This window comes from Chiloscyllium punctatum, chromosome 4 (genome assembly GCF_047496795.1).
Source record: "Chiloscyllium punctatum isolate Juve2018m chromosome 4, sChiPun1.3, whole genome shotgun sequence".
Taxonomy (NCBI): domain Eukaryota; kingdom Metazoa; phylum Chordata; class Chondrichthyes; order Orectolobiformes; family Hemiscylliidae; genus Chiloscyllium; species Chiloscyllium punctatum.
Genome location: NC_092742.1, coordinates 38,433,160 through 38,451,010, shown reverse-complemented (window position 1 = coordinate 38,451,010; position 17,851 = coordinate 38,433,160). Strand labels below are relative to the sequence as shown.

The 17,851-nt window shown below is 38.8% G+C and overlaps 1 protein-coding gene across 3 annotated transcripts in view; it reads right to left on the bottom strand.

The window, feature by feature from the left end:
• fancm (FA complementation group M) overlaps nt 1-17,851 on the bottom strand; it is a 176,952-nt gene that overhangs the window by 93,183 nt on the left and 65,918 nt on the right. For all 3 annotated transcript variants that reach the window (XM_072568442.1, XM_072568440.1, XM_072568443.1), the window contains 6 exons: nt 17,073-17,183; nt 15,798-15,896; nt 13,189-13,379; nt 10,067-10,273; nt 8,720-8,966; nt 3,502-3,656 (listed from right to left, as the gene is read on the bottom strand). In XM_072568442.1, coding sequence (XP_072424543.1) covers nt 3,502-3,656; nt 8,720-8,966; nt 10,067-10,273; nt 13,189-13,379; nt 15,798-15,896; nt 17,073-17,183 — 1,010 coding nt within the window. The remainder of the gene's footprint in view (nt 1-3,501; nt 3,657-8,719; nt 8,967-10,066; nt 10,274-13,188; nt 13,380-15,797; nt 15,897-17,072; nt 17,184-17,851) is intronic.

Below are 17,851 nucleotides of genomic sequence, written 5' to 3'. Positions count from 1 at the left end.
GTCAGAGGTGTCCTCTTTCAGATAAGATGTTAAAGAAAAGCCTTATCTGTCTGTTCAAGTGGATGAATTGTACTATTTTTTAAACAGCAAGACCATCATGGTGGCTCAGTGGTTAGCACTGCTGCCTCACAGCGTCAGGGATCCAAGTTCAATTCCACCCTCAAGCGACTGTGTGTGGAATTTGCACATTCTACCCGTGTCTACATTGGTTTTCTCTGGGTTCCTTCCACAATCCAAAGATGTTCAAGTTAGGAGGACTGACTATGCTAAATTGCCCATAGTGTGCAGTATAGGTGGATTAGCCATGGGAAATGCAGGGTTACAAGGATGGAGTGGGTCTGAGTGGAATGATCTTTGGAAGGTCAGTGTGGGCTGAATGGACTGCTTCCACACTGTAGGGACTCTATTGCTAGTGTTCTAGCGAACATCTATCCTCTGAACAACACAAACACAGATTATCTGATCATCACCATATTGTTACTCACATTGCATTGAGAAAAAATGTTGGCAGATACATAGATTTTAATCTGTAATGCTGATACAACCGATGGAGAAAAACAGAGATAGGTTTCGAGAGAAATAAAAAGGCATATTGTTTTAAGGGGAGGTAAGCACCATCCTACAGGGTTCAGTGCTGTGGCCACATTTATTTATGGATACAGCTAAGATTTGAGGTATGCGGAGGTTGGTGAAGTGGAAGGTGAGGACCGGAGGAGTGGGGGGTTTGGTCGCATCGATATAGCGGAGGAACAGGTGGGGCGTGGTGCCAGCATAACTACGGAAGATGGACTATTCCACATATCTGACAATGAGGCAGGCATAGCTGGGTCCCATGCGGGTGCCCATGGCTATCCCTTTAGTTTGGAGGAAGTGGGAGGATTGGAAGAAGTTGTTGAGGGTGAGGACCAGTTCAGCCAGGCAGATGAGGGTATCGGTGGAAGGGTACTGGTTGGGACAGTGTGACAGAAAGAAACGAAGTGCATGGAGGCCTTCGTCATGGTGGATCGATGTGTACAGGGACTGGACGCCCATGGCGATGATGAGGTGTTGGGGGCTAGGGAAACGAGGAGGTGAAGGGCATGGGTGGTGTCCCGAATAGAAGTGGAGAGTTCCTGTACTAAGGGGGACAGGACAGTATCAACGTAGACAGAGGTGAGTTCAGTGGGACAGACGCAGCCTGAGACAATGGGTCGACCGGGGAAATCCGGTTTGTGAATTTTTGAGAGGAGGTAGAATCGGGCAGTGTGGGTTCACAGACGATGAGGCTGGAGGCTGTGGATGGGAGATCTCCAGAGGTGATGAGGTTGTGGAAATGATGGTTTGGTGATGGGAGGTGAGGTTGTGGTCGAGGGGGCAGGAGGAGGTGTCTGCGAGTTGGCGCCTGGCTTGGCTTAGTGCACCAAACTACTACTGCTCCCCCCTTGTCTGCGGGTTTGCTGGGGAGGTTGGGGTTGGAGTGGAGGGAGTGGAGGGCTGAGCATTATGAGGGCAGAAGGTTGGATTGGGCGAGTGGGATGGACAGATTGAGGTAGTCGATGTCACGACGGCAGTTTGACATGAAGAGATCAAAGGAAGGTAACAGGGCAGCACGTGGTGTTCAGATGGATGAGGTGTGTTGGAAGCGGGAGAAAGGGTCCTCAGTGGGTGGACGGGAGTTTTGGTTGAAAACGTGGGCCCGGAGGTGAAGGAAGAAGTGTTCAGGTTCGCGACGTGTGTTGAACTCATTAATCTGGGATCATAGAGGGATGAAGGGGAGGCCTTTGCTGTGGACTAAACATTCGCACTCAGTGAGGGGTAGATCTGGGGGAATGGTAAACACACAGCAGGGATGGGAGCTAGGACCTTGGGTAGGGCTGGACATGGAGCTGAGTGTGGGGGTGGAGACAGTCACTTGAGTGGGTGTGATCACAGGGTCAGGACTGAAGTCACCAATGGAAGCGGCACTCACAAAGGGGGCAGAAGTGGAGCCTACAGCGGTGTCCATGGGTTGGAAGTGATGTCATGTGTGATGGCGGTGACGTTGCAGTCTGGTTCTCAGTGGATGACTTCACTGGTGGCAGAAGTGACATCAATGATAAGAGTCTTCTGTGGCCAGGAGAGTGATGTGTTTGGGGTGGAAGTGGCTGCGGCAGCAGCAACTGCAGGGGTGGAAATAACATGCAGAGTAAGTATCACGTCTGTGCTTGACACAGTAAATCCAGCAGTGGATCCAGCAGCGGTAGGGGCAGCAGTTGTCTTCCCAGCAATCACTGAGGTGGTTGGGTGGACGGCGATCACGGAAGTGGTGTGGTCAGCAGGGGTTGCGGTCCGGGCAGCGGCGGGGGCGGAAGTAACGTCAGCATTCACCCTAGTAGTTGTGGAAGAAGCAGCCACATGACTAATGGTGTCTGAACAGTTCCAGAGGCCAGGGGAAGGCTAGGAAATGGTCGAGGAAACCAGTGTATTGAGATAAGTACATGAAAGTTTGTTTAACTTATGTTCTTTTATGCCTGACATGGTAGAGAAAAACAGTTTGTTGAGCGCATGAATTCTTCTGAGGATGTAGAATAGCAGTGGTCTGTTGCAGGTCTGGGAGAGTGTGGCCCTGAGCTGAGACAGGGCTGCCTGCAGGTAGAGTAGGTGGCAGTGTACGGCTGCTAGCGTGGAGGGGAGGATCCAGAAAGAGAATCGTTGCTGAAGGTTTCGGATTGGTAGTGTGCACTGGGTATCCTGTTCAGGTCCAAATTACGGGGTCTGAATGTAGTCTGGAGTCCATGTGGGATCAGCAGGTTCCATAGGGCTTATACCCAAAATATCGATTCTCCTGCTCCTTGGATGCTGCCTGACCTGCTGTACTTTTCCAGCACCACACTCTCGACTCTAATCTCCAGTCCTCACTTTCACCTCTCTGGATTAATAGTCGAGCAATAATAACAGTAGGCCATCGCCTAGGCTTCTAACTTGCATTTATATAATGTTTTTCATCACCACCAAGCATCTCAAAGCACTGAAAAAGTGATGTTTGAAGTGTGGTACCTAGTTGTAAAGTGGAAAGCATAGATGCCTATTGAACATGACAAACTCTCACAAACTGCAATTTGATAACGTACAGCTAAGCAGCTTTCGTGTGTTGATTTGGAATAAATATTCACCAAGATACAGGAGATAACTCTCCTGATCATCTTCAAAATACTGCCATGGGACCTTTCACAACTACCTGTGAAGGCAAATAGGGCCTTCACTCATCAATGTCACTCCTTTAGTATGGCACTGATATGTCAGCCTTGATCTTTGATTGACGAATATGACATTGAAACCATTTGTCCATAAAGAAAGTAAAAGACTTGTGTAAATTTAAAAATAAAACTTTACACAGAAGAGATTGAGGCCAAATGATGAAAAAGAACAGTAGTATGGAGCAAATATAAAGATGCAATATTAATTTATTCCCTCCCATATCATAGGCAACAGCATTCTCTATTTGTAAATTATGCTGAATGAATGAAATATTTCATAACTTACCATGGTTATTGGCTCATCCTTTACAAACTCAAATGGAATTGGCACAAATTTTGGTGTTCCTAAATCTTCACTTTTCAATCGGAATTTTCTGTCCCAAAATTCAAATTCTTCTGGACTTAACAAACCATCTTCTTTAGGGTTGGTTTGTTTTATTACTGCAAAAACAAATTTAGAAACATATCTCACAGCAGAAAATGATTTCCTTCATGTCATTTTAAAAACAAATAACTTTTCAGATAATTTCAAATTTGTATTTTCAAATAGTGCATTTTTCCCCAGAGAAAAGCAATAACTTCAATTTATATTTCACCTTTTATTAATAAAGTCTGCCAGTAATTCACAGGGAGTATTAGAAAACAAAATATGACCTAGCCACACAAGGAAATAAGACGACAAATGACCAGAAGCTAGGTCAAAAAGTAGGCTTTAAGGAACATCTAAAAGGAGGAAAGGAAAGTATAGAGATGGTTGTATTTCAAGCTTTGGAGTTACTAAATACATTGCATAATTGAGTTGCTTTTCAACAATCAATAACTGACTTAATTAAGAGAGGAATTAAATTATTCACTATTTCACTGTGATCAGTAATTAAACAGTTTCTGTAGGGGAAAAGTGCCTGGTTAAACGTACAATTGTGTTATTCAGTTAGCTCATACAAATGTTGACTTAGGCTGACAAATGTGAATATGTTTGAAGTGGACGCAGTTCTACCTAAAGAGGCAGCTTTGTTTTACAATGGTCACTTTTGTACAAAAGTACAAAAGAGGGAAACAAGCAGCTACAAAAGGGACAATCCTGTAAAGTGATCAGCATGTTAAAGAATAAATGAGATGACAGTAGGAAGTGATGTCAGTAAGATGACCATTACTTTTAAAGAAATCAGTCATGAAATGGGCAGACTATCAGGCCAATCCAAAACTGACCATCCAGCCATTTAGAGTTACGTGCCTGATAATACACAGAGGCTATTAGTCAGCAAGAGCTCACAGGTTTGATGCACAAGAACAGAGTTACAACAGAAGGAGGACATCAATCAACAGGAGTTTGCTGCTCAGTCAACCAGCAACCCAAACAGGCATCCTGCAATGAACTGGCTGAAGTGGCATGGTGAGAGAAGTGAGCACTGCTGACTCACAGCACCAAGGATCCAGGGATCCGATTCCACCCATGGGTGACTGTGACAGTGGAGGGCGCATGCACTCCGCACGTTTGTGTGGGTTTCCTCTGGATGTTCCATTTCCTCCCATAGTCCAAAGATGTGCCGGTTAAGTGGAGTGGCCATGCTAAATTGTCCCATAGTGTCCAGGGCTATGCAGGCTAGGTGTGTTAGCTGGAGTAAATGTGGGGTTACAGAGATAGGGTTGTGGGAATGCTCTTCAGAAGTCTGGCACAGACTCATAGACCAAATGGCCTCTATCTGCACTGTCGGGATTCTGTGATTCTGATTGTAAGCCTAATGCTTTGACCGAGTATGACTTTTTTAGTACATTATAATAAACCAAAAAAATTCTGTTTATTTGGAATACATATGGAATGGGTCTAGTATCTAATCAGGACTAGTAAACTTGAAGTTTGAAAGACAGCCATTCTAAAATTGTAATTAAGTCAAATTGTTAGGTTCGAGTCAAACCGTATCGTGGTCAATGATGGTAGAGCAATTAAAATCAGGGATGTTCAAAAGGACAAAACATGAGGAACATAAATTTCTCCCAAAGGCCATGAGCTGAAGGGATAGAAAAGTACTTTTCGAAACATTTCATTGACCTATGCCTAGGTATGACTGAGTACCACATTTCCTCAGCAAACTATCTCAAGTAATTTCTACATTTAAGGAGAGAAGAAATTAGAAAAGGTATAAAGCAGGTCACTTTGTTCTCTTCTCCCTCATTTCCTAACATTTGAATGTAATGAATTAAACAATTAGTGTATCATTTCATTACTCAATCATCCTTTGAAATATAGTTGTAACAAGAGAGACACAAAACTCAAAAGAACTTAGAATGTACACTGCACTGAGTAGATAGAATTTAGATATTGACAAGGATGCCAAATTTCAACAACAATGTCTTTTTGTGTCATAACTTGGGATCATTATTTCCGGTTCCATCTTGCTTTTAAACAAATCACAAACATTTAAAATGTAGAGGTAGAAGTTTTATAGATCAGCTTTGTTCAAATGGTAGCATTTCCTCCTGACTCCAAGTGATGAACTCAAGTCTTACACCAGGACTTAAATTTTAATCAGATGCTCGTGCTGCAAAAGTTCTTAAGTCTTAAAGGTTCAGTTCTTTGGAGGAGATGTAATTAGTTGTTCTATTCAAAGAGAAGGAAGTTCTCCCAATCATTCAGGCAATCTTTTTTCCTTAACAGCTATCACCCAAAAAAAATTGCTCAGTGGTTGTAATCTGTTATGAATTATAAAACAGATGCCATTTAACAACACAAATGATTACATTTTTAACAAATGGCTATAAAGTACTCAAATAATTCTGTCAGAGTCATGGTGGGACACCATAAAAATAGAACTAGTTTTTCACAACTTGTGCCTAATGATTAGCAATCCTTATTTGCTGCGACTAACACAGGTCGTCCTGCCAACTACAGAGCTTTGGAGGAGACAATCTTAATATCTTTAAGATATTCTGACAAAGATACATCAATCTTTGGTTCACATCAGAACATAGAATTCTGACAAGATTGTACTGTTGTCTTTGAATTTTAATTCTTGAGCAGCTAGCTTCTCCAATTATCTTATTAAGCTATCTATTCAATACATTTTTTCACTCCAATCTTCATATGTAAACATCTTAAATGCCGTCGCATTGATTAAAAACGCAAGTTGTCGTTCCTTACAAACAGTGTCAATATGCAGACTGACCTTCAATGAAAGAAAATTCATAAACTACCATAAAGACCTTTGTACACAACTATAGAGCTTAAAACCTCAATCTATCGCACAAGAACAGACCAAGGATAGTTCAATGTTTGTTGAAGCATGGTAAGTTCTAAAACCAGATTCAGGTTATAAAGAATAACTAAGCATTTCAAGGGAGATAAATCAAAGTTTCATGAACGAATTGGAAGAAAGTCTGTGTAAAATTAGTGCAGCAGAGAAAACACGATCACGAATCTATGTATTTCAGAGTAATTATTTCTTTTCATACAGGTTCTCTCTTCCATGCAGCAATTCAGTTTCATTTCTGAGTTGGGTGATAGTTTTATAAGCGTGAAAAAGAGAGCAAGTTAGAAAAGAATGACGAAAAATAGCTAAGTAAAAACTACCTGAGTATAGATATGATGGACTACAAATTTTATGCAATGATAAGCTGATTGCTAACATTTTGTACAGTCCTAGACTGTGTAGATATGATTGAAGTGCATGATGACGAAGGCATTCTGCCTACCCAATTAGTTTTCTGCAACATGGAAAACATGCAGGTCTGACAGCCAATGAACAAGATCAAGTCAAACAGTAAAACACAATTCAAGCAATACTTTATATCAGATAAAGTTTCATTATGACAGCACATCAACAAAAAAAAATCTGTAAGAAACACCAGTGTTAACTATCACACTGAACTGTCACCAGCAATTCATATTTGTTCAACTACCTAGATAAAAGGTTATTAAATGAACCAAGAGGTTATATCTATCAGGAAGACTAAGGAATATGAAGCTCTCTTCTATGGACAGAGAACTAAGAGATGATTGAATATAATTTTTTTGACAAGTCTGATAGGGAAGGGTGCTTCCATTTATGGGTATGTCTATAGTTAATATCAAATAGTCACTAATAACAGAGGAAGTCAGCAAAAACTTCTTTCCCCAGAGACTGGTTATAATGAGAATCTCACTACCACACTGAGCAGTTTAAGGCAAATAGCACTATATAGACAAGACAATAATCAATACAAGAGAGGGAAGACAGAAAGGAACGAAGGTTCTGCTGATGGGTTTCCAAGAAGTTGGTAAGTAGTGTGGTTAAGGGTGCAACGGAGAATGGACATCAAGCCTACTTCTTTAGGCTGACTGGCCTGACGTGGTGCTGTAAATTCCATTGAAGTTCAAGAACAATCAGGGTTATTAAGGTTACCGGCAAATTGAGACAAATAGTCCAACTCAGAAATAGGTTCTTTGCTTATTAGACAAACACTGCCAAAGTCTAATAATTTGTATTGATTATTAGATCAAAAGCTATTTAGAAGCCTGGACTGAAAAAGCCAGCTCAAATCAAACCATGTCTCTAAGAATTTTTTTTAAACTAGAAATCAAAACAAACTGGCACAGACATTTTTCTTTAAACACTTTCTGCTATTATAAAAACCTATATTAGTTCATTCATGGCCTTTTGCTGAAGAAACCAGCCATGCTTACCTGGTCTGGTCAACGTGACTCCCATGTCCCTAACCAACACAATTGGCTCTGAGCCACTCCCAAATTGCTTAGCAAATCAATGTTTATCAAAGTGTTCCTGAGAAAGACTTTCAATAACATACATTTTCTTTTAACGCAGCTTGAACAAATGCCATTTTTTCCAAGAGGTGCTCTGTATGAGAAAATTCCCTCTGGTGTCAAAGCATATTTTAAATTTAATAATTCACAGTGCATAAGAAATAAAGTTGGCATTTATTGCCCATCTCTAGTTGCTCTTGAGAAGGGATAGTGAGCTGCCTTATTGGACTTCTGTAGATTTTATGGAGTAAATCATATTGATTCACTATAGACCAGATTGAGCAGACATTTTGAGATGCTTCAAAGCTGACTTTCTAACCTATACTCAAATTTAAAGAGTTTGAAAATTAACAATATTGACATTAAAAGCTGAAAAAATGTGTTAAAAAAGCTGCCAGGATGTCCAACTGCAACATTAACACAGGCAGAAATGAAAAGTAGATATTTCGAGATTTTATTTCATACTATATTGTTGCACATAATATGCTGCATTCTATACCCTTAAGTTAATTAAATTTGACAAAGTCAAATTCAATTAAATATTAAGAGTTGATTCCAAACCTCAAAAGTATCAACATTGAATCTGAAAAGCCATTACTTTGAATGTACTTCTCACAAAAGCCATGCAACTGTACAACATTATACAATAGACACATAAGCGAATGTAAACTAATGAGGTTATAAAATTATAAATTAAACTTTTATTAAAAATTCTGGCTTAATCTATTCACAAATGCAGAAAGTATCACTTAGCTTTCTGTTATACCTGGGTTTCTGTGTAACGTGAATGATTCTGGAAGTAAAATATTCGACTTTCTTCCTGGTTTTGATGAATACTTTGATACACTGCTTGATTCATACTCGCCAGTGGTAATGTGCATCTTGTGTGCAACAGGATTTATACCGTCAGGAATCATGCGTGGACTATTACAGTAAAGGTGAAAGGACTTGTTGCCATTTCCTACAATAGTTTTGTAAATGTTCCGTTTCGAACATTGACTCTGGTTGTAGTTCTAGAAACACAAACATAGCCATTAATGGAAATTAGCTTCATAAGTAATAAAGCATCACTGTTCTCCCATGCTATTATTCAAAACAACTTCCTGTAACTTTAAATGGCTTTCACAATTGCACTTTTCATCTCCCTACTTGGTTGTTTCTTTCCTTTCTGGACAGTGTACCATAAAGCCAACATGCAAATATACATTAAAAAAGATTTAGATCCTTTCTTCATCCCCCCAAAAAGATGCAACTCTGCATATTCTAATGTACACAGTGACTTCCATACCAAACAGACTTCCTCCCTGCAGTCATGGCAAATCTTTAAACCACTTAGGTCAATCAGGAAATCAATAAAAACAAATCCAATGCAACAATTAATTATACTACGTTAGAAATTATACTACTTCAGTTCAGTCACTCTAACAGGGAAAAAAAATTAAACAAGCAAAAGTAAAATATTAATTAAGTTTATTCTTATAGACTAGGAGAAAATGAGGACTGCAGATCCTAGAGATCAGAGTTGAGTGTGGTGCTGGAAAAGCACAGCAGGTCAGGCCAAATCGATATTTTGGGCAAAAGCCCTTCATTAGGAATTTCTGATGAGGGCCTATGCCCGAAACATCAATTCTCCTGCTCCTCGGATGCTGCCTGACCTGCTGTGCTTTTCCAGCACCACAATCTTGACCCTTATTCTTATAAGCCCAAACTATAGAATTTCTTACACACTACTTCAATTCTCCCATTTGTTACTCATCCCCTTACTAATGAACACAAAATAACAAACCTACATAAACATTTCCTTACATGTTGAGATGAATTGACTTGCAAAATTTTAATGCACATTTAAGCTACTTGAGAATTTCATTCTTTTGTGCTGCCCTTGACCTAGAGATTTTGAAGAGAGCAGTTATATTTGCCCTTAGGCTTTTAAATGCTGAGCTAAATTAAGGACAGTTAAGTTATTAGTGTGGAGGGGTCATTCATGCAAAGTAAACATAGTATAGGTTCATAGATTGATTCTAATTCAATGCACATAAAGACAAAATTTTTGCAATAGTCACAACATTGGCTATTATGCTTCCCAAATTCTTTTTTTAAAAACAAAACTTACCCGTTCTTCTCGTCCCTCTGCAAGGAGAACCACAATTCTGCCCTGGCGCTTCCGGCCAGTCCGACCCATTCTCTGTACCAAGCGAATGGGGCTCTTTTGGGCATCAAAGCAAACAATGAGATCTACTTCACCAATGTCTAATCCTTCTTCACCAACACATGTAGAAACCAATGTGTTATAACCACCTTCCCGAAAGCGTTTCATAACCTTACATAGAAAATATGGAAATGAAGATTTTTTCAAGCAATGTAACTGCTATAAAGTATTAAGATTATCTTTGTCTTTACAAAAGGAGATCCCAACAAACTAGCCTATCCTAAAATCTCATTTGCATTCTGACCAGAAAAACACCAATATAAATAAATACGCAGAAAACATCATTTATCAATATTCTGAATTCAGCTATTGATTATATGATAATTTTCCAATTTACATCAAGACATTTATGATGCAACTGCACCTCCAAACCCTCAAGAACAATTATTCAAGAATTACACAAAGTATGAATGAAGTAAAATGAAGCTAGAATTACCATTTTCAGGAACAACAACATTAATCATGAACTGCCTCGAGTGAATATGTAATTACATCATACCAGTCAATTGTCTATGGCAATGCACATGTATAGCTTTCAGATGGTACCAGGTTTATTTGTCAAATGTGTACAGACATCATTAAATAAGAAGCCCCATGCAGGAGTGGGCAATTCAACCTACTCTGCAATCTGATCAAATCATGGCTGATCTTAGCTCAGCAAGGAGGAAGTGAGGACTGCAGATGCTGGAAATCAGTCAAAAAGTGCGGTGCTGGAAAAACACAGCCAGTCAGGCAGCATCCAAGGGGCAGGAGAGTCGACACTTTGGGCATAAGCCCTTCATCAGGAATGAGGGGATGGCCCAAGGGGACTGAGAGATAAATGGGGGTGGGGAGAGCTGAAGGCAAGTAGCTGGGAATGCGATAGGTAGATAAAGATGGGCTGTGATGGTCATAGGTCAGACAGGAGGTGAAGCAGATAGGTGGGAAAGAAGATGGACAGATAGGACAGGTCAAGGTGGCAGTGCTGGGGGAGGGGAAATGCAGAAACTGATGAAATCGACATTGATCCCATGTGGTTGGAAGGTCCCAAGGCAGAAGTATACTTTCCTGTCCACTCCTCGTAACCCTTCAACCCATTACTAAAAAAACACACACACACATTTGGACAATAAAAATTCATTTATCTCCTCAAATTTACAAAATGTCCCAGCATCCACCGCAACATGAGGTAGAGAATTTAGTCGATTCACGACCCTTTGAGAGAGGTCATTTTTCCTCATCTGTTTTAAATCTGCTAACTTTTATCCTAAAACTGCAACCTCTCATCTTAAGTTGCCCTATGTGAGAAAACTTCCTTTCTCTGTCAACCTTGTCAACCCCCCTTTAGCTTCTAATATACCTAATTAGATCTCCTCTCATTCTTCTAAACTCCAGAAAGGCCTAAACTGCTCAATCTGCCTTAAAGTAAACGCCATCAATTAAGTGAACCTCCTTTGAACTACCTTCAAGACAATTATATCTCTCAAGTAAGGGGGCCAAAATTGCACACAATATTCCAGGTACAGTCTTACTAATGCCTTGTACAGTTGCAATAACACTTACCTACTTTTCCTTAAGCAATAAATGCTAAAATTCCATTTTCCATATACTATTTTAAAATAGTCTTCTGTTTCTATTATAGAGGTATGCACTAAAATTTGCAATGAAAATTGTATAAACTTGCCAGACTAAAAATATCAACCAGTATAAAAACACATTTTGACTACAATGGCTACAATTCAGGAAAAATCACATCATGCAACCTTTCCCTCCCCTACCTTTCTTCATCACCAACATGAACACCAACACGCCTCCTCAAAACAACTCCCAGCTCAGAGCGGGGGGTCATAACTTAAGTGTATTAAGCTATCAGAAAGACTATGCTTTCAAGTTGGATTTGCTGGAGAGGTCTAAACTCAGACATTATCAGATTCAGATTTTTAATGGTAGAAAAGGTATCAATAATCCATAAGTAAAATAATTGTTTGATGTGCCAGGTTTAAACACAGCCACTTATGTATTGGCAAAGCAGTATGTGTAGTTACAGATTTGGAAAGTTTAATTCTCCTTAGACTGGAATCGAACTGTAGAATTGATTCTGGAGATCTTGAGGGAACTGAACTCGTGTAAATCCTCTAAAATATTCATTACAGCAGAAAAGTTGCAGCTTGTTGGTGCTAAACAGTTTAAGGGATAAGAGTCTTTTTTTTAATTATAAAGACAGCTTTCAAATTAGCTGGTTCCTCAGAAGGTTTAGGTGGAGAGAAAACAGTAGGATGGGTCTTTACTCAATCCTATGAAGTGTGCCTTCACTGAAAAAAATAATGGTCTGGATCGCTTAATAATTTAAAATGGAATAATTTTAGCTACTCACTTCAAAGGTCATTCATAGAACTTATCTTGGTCAGCTGTTAAGAAACAAGCCTACTTGATTAACCATTAGCAGGGTTTTGACATTTTGGATCTAAAGATTGGTTCAACTTTCTGTTGAATAACTTAATTCTCACTATGCAATCACAGAAATTACCTTTTATCACAACAAAGTCAGTAAATATCATAAACTCTCTCATTCTTACGATACTGAGAGTTTTACATTAATTGATTACTTGCAGCATTATAAAAATTTCTCAGAATATATTTTGAAGCATGCATTTACACAATCTCAAGTTAATTATTGGTATGCAGCAACCAGGAGTACTAGTATGGAGCAACTATGAGTTATTAAATTGCTCACTGATTTTGCAATTGTTAAAAAGGACTAATAGTAACTGATTGAAATTTAAAGCTGATTAAACACAGAATTGATTGAATTTTACCTTCTAATTTAACAAGCTGGAATAAGATGATTACAGAAACTCTCATTTTGATTGGGTATTTGTACTAGGTAGATTTCTCCAGGGGAGTATAAAAATGGCTTCCCTCTTTATTGAGGAGAAAGATTTCATTCACAAAGTATCTTTCCACTGTATATGCTCGAGTAAATTTTGGACAACACAAATTCCTCAAACTCCAGACTAGTGCTTGAAAGTTGCCATACCACAGGTTACCTCAAGTTGTTCCTTCTGCGTAAATCCTTTTGTGTTCTTTCCTGAAGAATGCCCAACAAAAGTCATGACTCTCACAAGAGGGTCATGTCTGCTGAGCATCTCAGCAATCTCTTGAACACTGTCCCGAAATGAGGAGAAAATCATAACACGAGTATTTACACCACTGTTCTTTCCTTCAGATATTTTTGGACCTGAAAAGCAGTCATGAAGTGGAGATAATTAGTTTAACAGCCAATGAAGCAGCAGAAGAAATCAGATATATGGCATTGAAGGCAATCCAGCGAAGGTTCACTAGGCTGACTCCAGGAAGGGCTGAATTATGAGGAGACATCGAATACATTGTCCCTGTACTATAAGGCATTAAAGACATAGGAGAAGAAATCATGCCATTCAGTTCATCAGGTCTGCTCCACCATTCAATCATGGCTGATGAGTTTCTCAATCCCATTTTCTCGCTTTCTCCCCGTAATCCTTGATCCACTTGACAATCAAGAACCTATCTATCTCCATCTTAAATATACTCAATGATTTGGCCTCACCATCCTTCTGTGGCAGTGAATTCCAGAGATTCACCACTCTCTGGCTGAAGAGGTTTCCCCTCATCTCCGATCTGAAAGTTCTTCCTTTTACTCTAAAGCTGCGCCCTCGTATCTTAGTCTCTCCTGCCAATGGAAATGTCTTACCAACAACCCCCCCCCCCCCCCAATCCTTCTAAACTCCACCATGTATAGATTTGTTAAGCTTTTCATTCCTGGAACCATTCTCTTGAACCTCAGCTGAACATCCTTCCTGAGATATGGGGCCCAAAACTGCACACAATACTCCAAATGTGGTCTGACCGGAGTCTTATAGAGGCTTCAAAAGTACATCCCTGCTTTTATATCCACATACTCTCAAAATAAATCCCAATATTACATTTGCCTTCCAAACTATTGACTCAACCTGCACATTTACCTTGAGAGAATCCTGGACTAGAACTCCCAAGTCTCTTTGCACTTCAGATTTCTGAATTTTCTCCCTATTTAGAAAATAATCCATGCTTCTATCCTTCTTACCAAAATGCTTGACATCACACTTTCCCACATTGCACTCCATCTGCCACTTCTACTATTCTACTTCTACACATTGGAATATGGAAGAATAAAAGATGATCTTACTGAAACATACAACATTCTTAGGGAATTTGACAGCGTAGATGTGGAAAGGTGGTTTCCACTTGTGAGAGATTCTGGAACCAGAGGACATAATCTCAGAATAAGGGGCTGAATATTTAAGACAGAGGTGAGGAATTCCTTTTCTCAAAGGGAACGGAATATGTAAAATTCTTTACTTCAGAGGACTGCTGAAGCTGGATCATTAAAAGATATTAAGTATATTCAAAGTACAACTAAATATATATTTAAGTACATATAATTAAGTACATATAACTATATGGACATATTTTTAAATCAAGAAAGAAATTGAAGGTTATGGGGAAAAGGCAGGAAAATGAGGTTGAGGATTATCAAATCAGACAAGATCTCTGAATGGCAGAGCAGATTCAGTGCGCTAAATGACCTACCTACATCTGCTCGTATGTCTTACAGTCTTATGGTGTTATTGATTCAATTTGGCTACTCAGAGTACACAGAAGGAATGCTGTTCGGAAAATTGAAGTGCCAAGTTCAATTTATTTGTTCAATTAAATCAAATCAAAACTGGGGATTGCAAGCACCAATTTCCTCACCAGTGCTGAGCGTGCATTCCACTTTCATAGCCTCCACGTAATTTTTTTGACAATGAATTCCTTTTGAGCCTTGTTGAACATTAAAATATGTTTTATCAAAAAAAAATGTTAACTGCAAAATTATTGCCTACAATGAAAGCATGTGCTATATTCCTACAACACTATAAAACATGTTATAATTGAATTTACTTTCTGTAATTATACAACTGCATTATCCAATCCCTCAACACCTCTCCATCATCTATTAAAACTCAAATGAAAAGTATGAGGCAATGCCTAAACAGCTGGATGGGTGCAGCCACATCTTCCTCATTGAAAACTCATCAACATTTGGATTGAAGATCTCTGATCATTGTTGCCCGTTCATCCCAACAGTACAACATAAATCATCCTCCAATCCCTCCACTAATCAAAAAAATTACACACCAAATCAAAGCCATGCTCCACCCAATTTGGATTCTTATCACCATTGTTTAACATTGAAAATTCCTGGAATTTCCAGTCTAATACCATCATCACTGCAACGTCACCAAAACAGTATTTCAAGGTACAGGCTGGTCACCAATTGCAGCACTAAATTTACAAATGCCAGAAGCAGCCAAATCCTGATCCTTAATATTACTAATGCGCTCGATGTCCAGCATTGATATTTGTAAACTCCAAATCTAAGCAAATAGAAGAGAGCTCTGTACAATTTAACTACTTTGCAGCTTAAAAATAAGATTGTTGTAGAAAAGATAATTTCAGTAATGGATTAAGAAAAGTTTTAAAAATTAAAACATTATCTTCACAAAACTGCACAGGTTAAAAAAATTTTGAAAAGAAACAATCAAGTTCTTAGCTTTATTTGACAAATCAATACCACAGTCTAGACACACCTTACCTCCAGATTCAGCCCAAGTCTTGAAGTGTCCCACAACAACCTCTTCAAGTTTTTGTAATTTGGGGTGACTGTAGATGAATTGCTTTTTGTTTTCAGACCCTGAAAGTATTTTGCTAGTGAGATAAATGTTGATCAGGTACATGTGCAGAGAATTGTAATTTAAAAAGACACCAATATTTCACAATGAGCAATGATGAAATGCCCAAGTGACATCACGAATGAAGAAAAACTTCACAATCTCTCAGAATATTGATAAATGAAGGTACTTCTAAGGAAAGAAAATGCTGACACTTTACTGTTCCTCATTAAATATTCTGTACACACATTAGAAGTGGAGAGATTTATAAAACTTGATTATTTAGATAGATATATAAAAATATATGTAAAAATTTATATATATGAAGCATACAGTCCATGTGGACAAATCTAAATTTCCTTATACAATCCATAACATTGAGAGAGTCAACTTTGATGTTTCTAGCTGAGACTTTCAACAAACATGAATTCATAGTTTTGCAAGATTTGATGTTGACTTACATTCTAATTTCAGCACTACATTGTTCCAGAAATGATTCAGACAGTTCATAAATGTATAGATCTACTAGTCTTTGGAACATATTTATGCAAGTAGGCCACCTCACTGAGTATACCACTTAAAATCTATGGCAAAACATAGCAACAATACCTCACAGTAGCTATTGTTATAGAGCAACACATGATTCTAGGCACCCTGCCAACTTTCTAAAAGATCTGTACGGTCAGCTTATATCACTTTGGTTTTGCTCTATCTACACAGAAGCTCCTCATCTTCCAGCAGTCACGACATAGTGAATATAGATATCAAAGGAAGCCTTAAGTTCATTTCACATCAGATTTTATAAGTCGAGCATTTAAAATGTAATGGCTAGGTTGATCTTTACAATCTTCAAAAGGCCATTACTGTAAATTACAACATCAATTGAATGAATACCCAGATCTCAATGGTCAGATACAGACATACCCTCAAAGTTAAGTGTAGGGACTGTTTGGGCATTTCACAGCACAGACTCTTTGCAAATTGACAGGAAAGTTTAAACCTTTAATGGGCAATTCCCCAACACCCTGGGACCCTAACACTTATTCACTAATATGCAAAAAAAATCAATTTAAATGCCACAAACAGTTAGCAAAGACTTACCAGAAAGTGGCAGCTAATGCTGTGTAAAGAGGCACTGGAACAAAAGGTAGAGCAAAGTGAACAAACTATTCAAATGAAAATACAAAGCATCATGGTACCTATTTGTGAATGAAAAAGGCTGCTTCCATTTGAAAACATAGCTTTCAGTTGTTCATACAACTCCTTGAAGACAGTATTTTTGCACAGCTCATTCCGTGCTCGTGTCATTCCTGGAAAAAAAGTATTAGATATCAGATTCCTTTTCTCAATTTCATTATTTCAGATGAATGAGGTGTTCAAAAAAGACAACTCTTACAGAAATTTATAAAATTTGCTAGATCTAGAACCTTTATTCAAGAGGGCTAATGCAAAAGCACAATACCAAAGAAAAAGAAATGAATACTTTAAAATGCTCCAACGTCCTGCTGGTTTCAGGAAAGAATAGCTAAGAATCGGTGGTGGGCAAGTTGTTGGAGGGAATCCTGAGGGACAGGATGTACATGTATTTGGAAAGGCAAGGACTGATTCAGGATAGTCAACATGGCTTTGTGCATGGGAAATCATGTCTCACAAACTTGATTGAGTTTTTTGAAGTAACAAAGAGGATTGATGAGAGCAAAGCAGAAGATGTGATCTATATGGACTTCAGTAAGGCATTCAACAAGGTTCCCCATGGGAGATTGGTTAGCAAGGTTAGATTTCATGGAATGCAGGGAGAACTAGCCATTTGGACACAGAACTGGCTCAAAAGGTAGAAGACCGAGGGTGGTGGTGAAGGGTTATTTTTCCAGACTGGAAGCCTGTGACCAGTCGAGTGCCACAAGGATCGGTGCTGGGTCCACTACTTTTTCTCATTTATATAAATGATTTGGATACGAGCATAACAGGTATAGTTAGT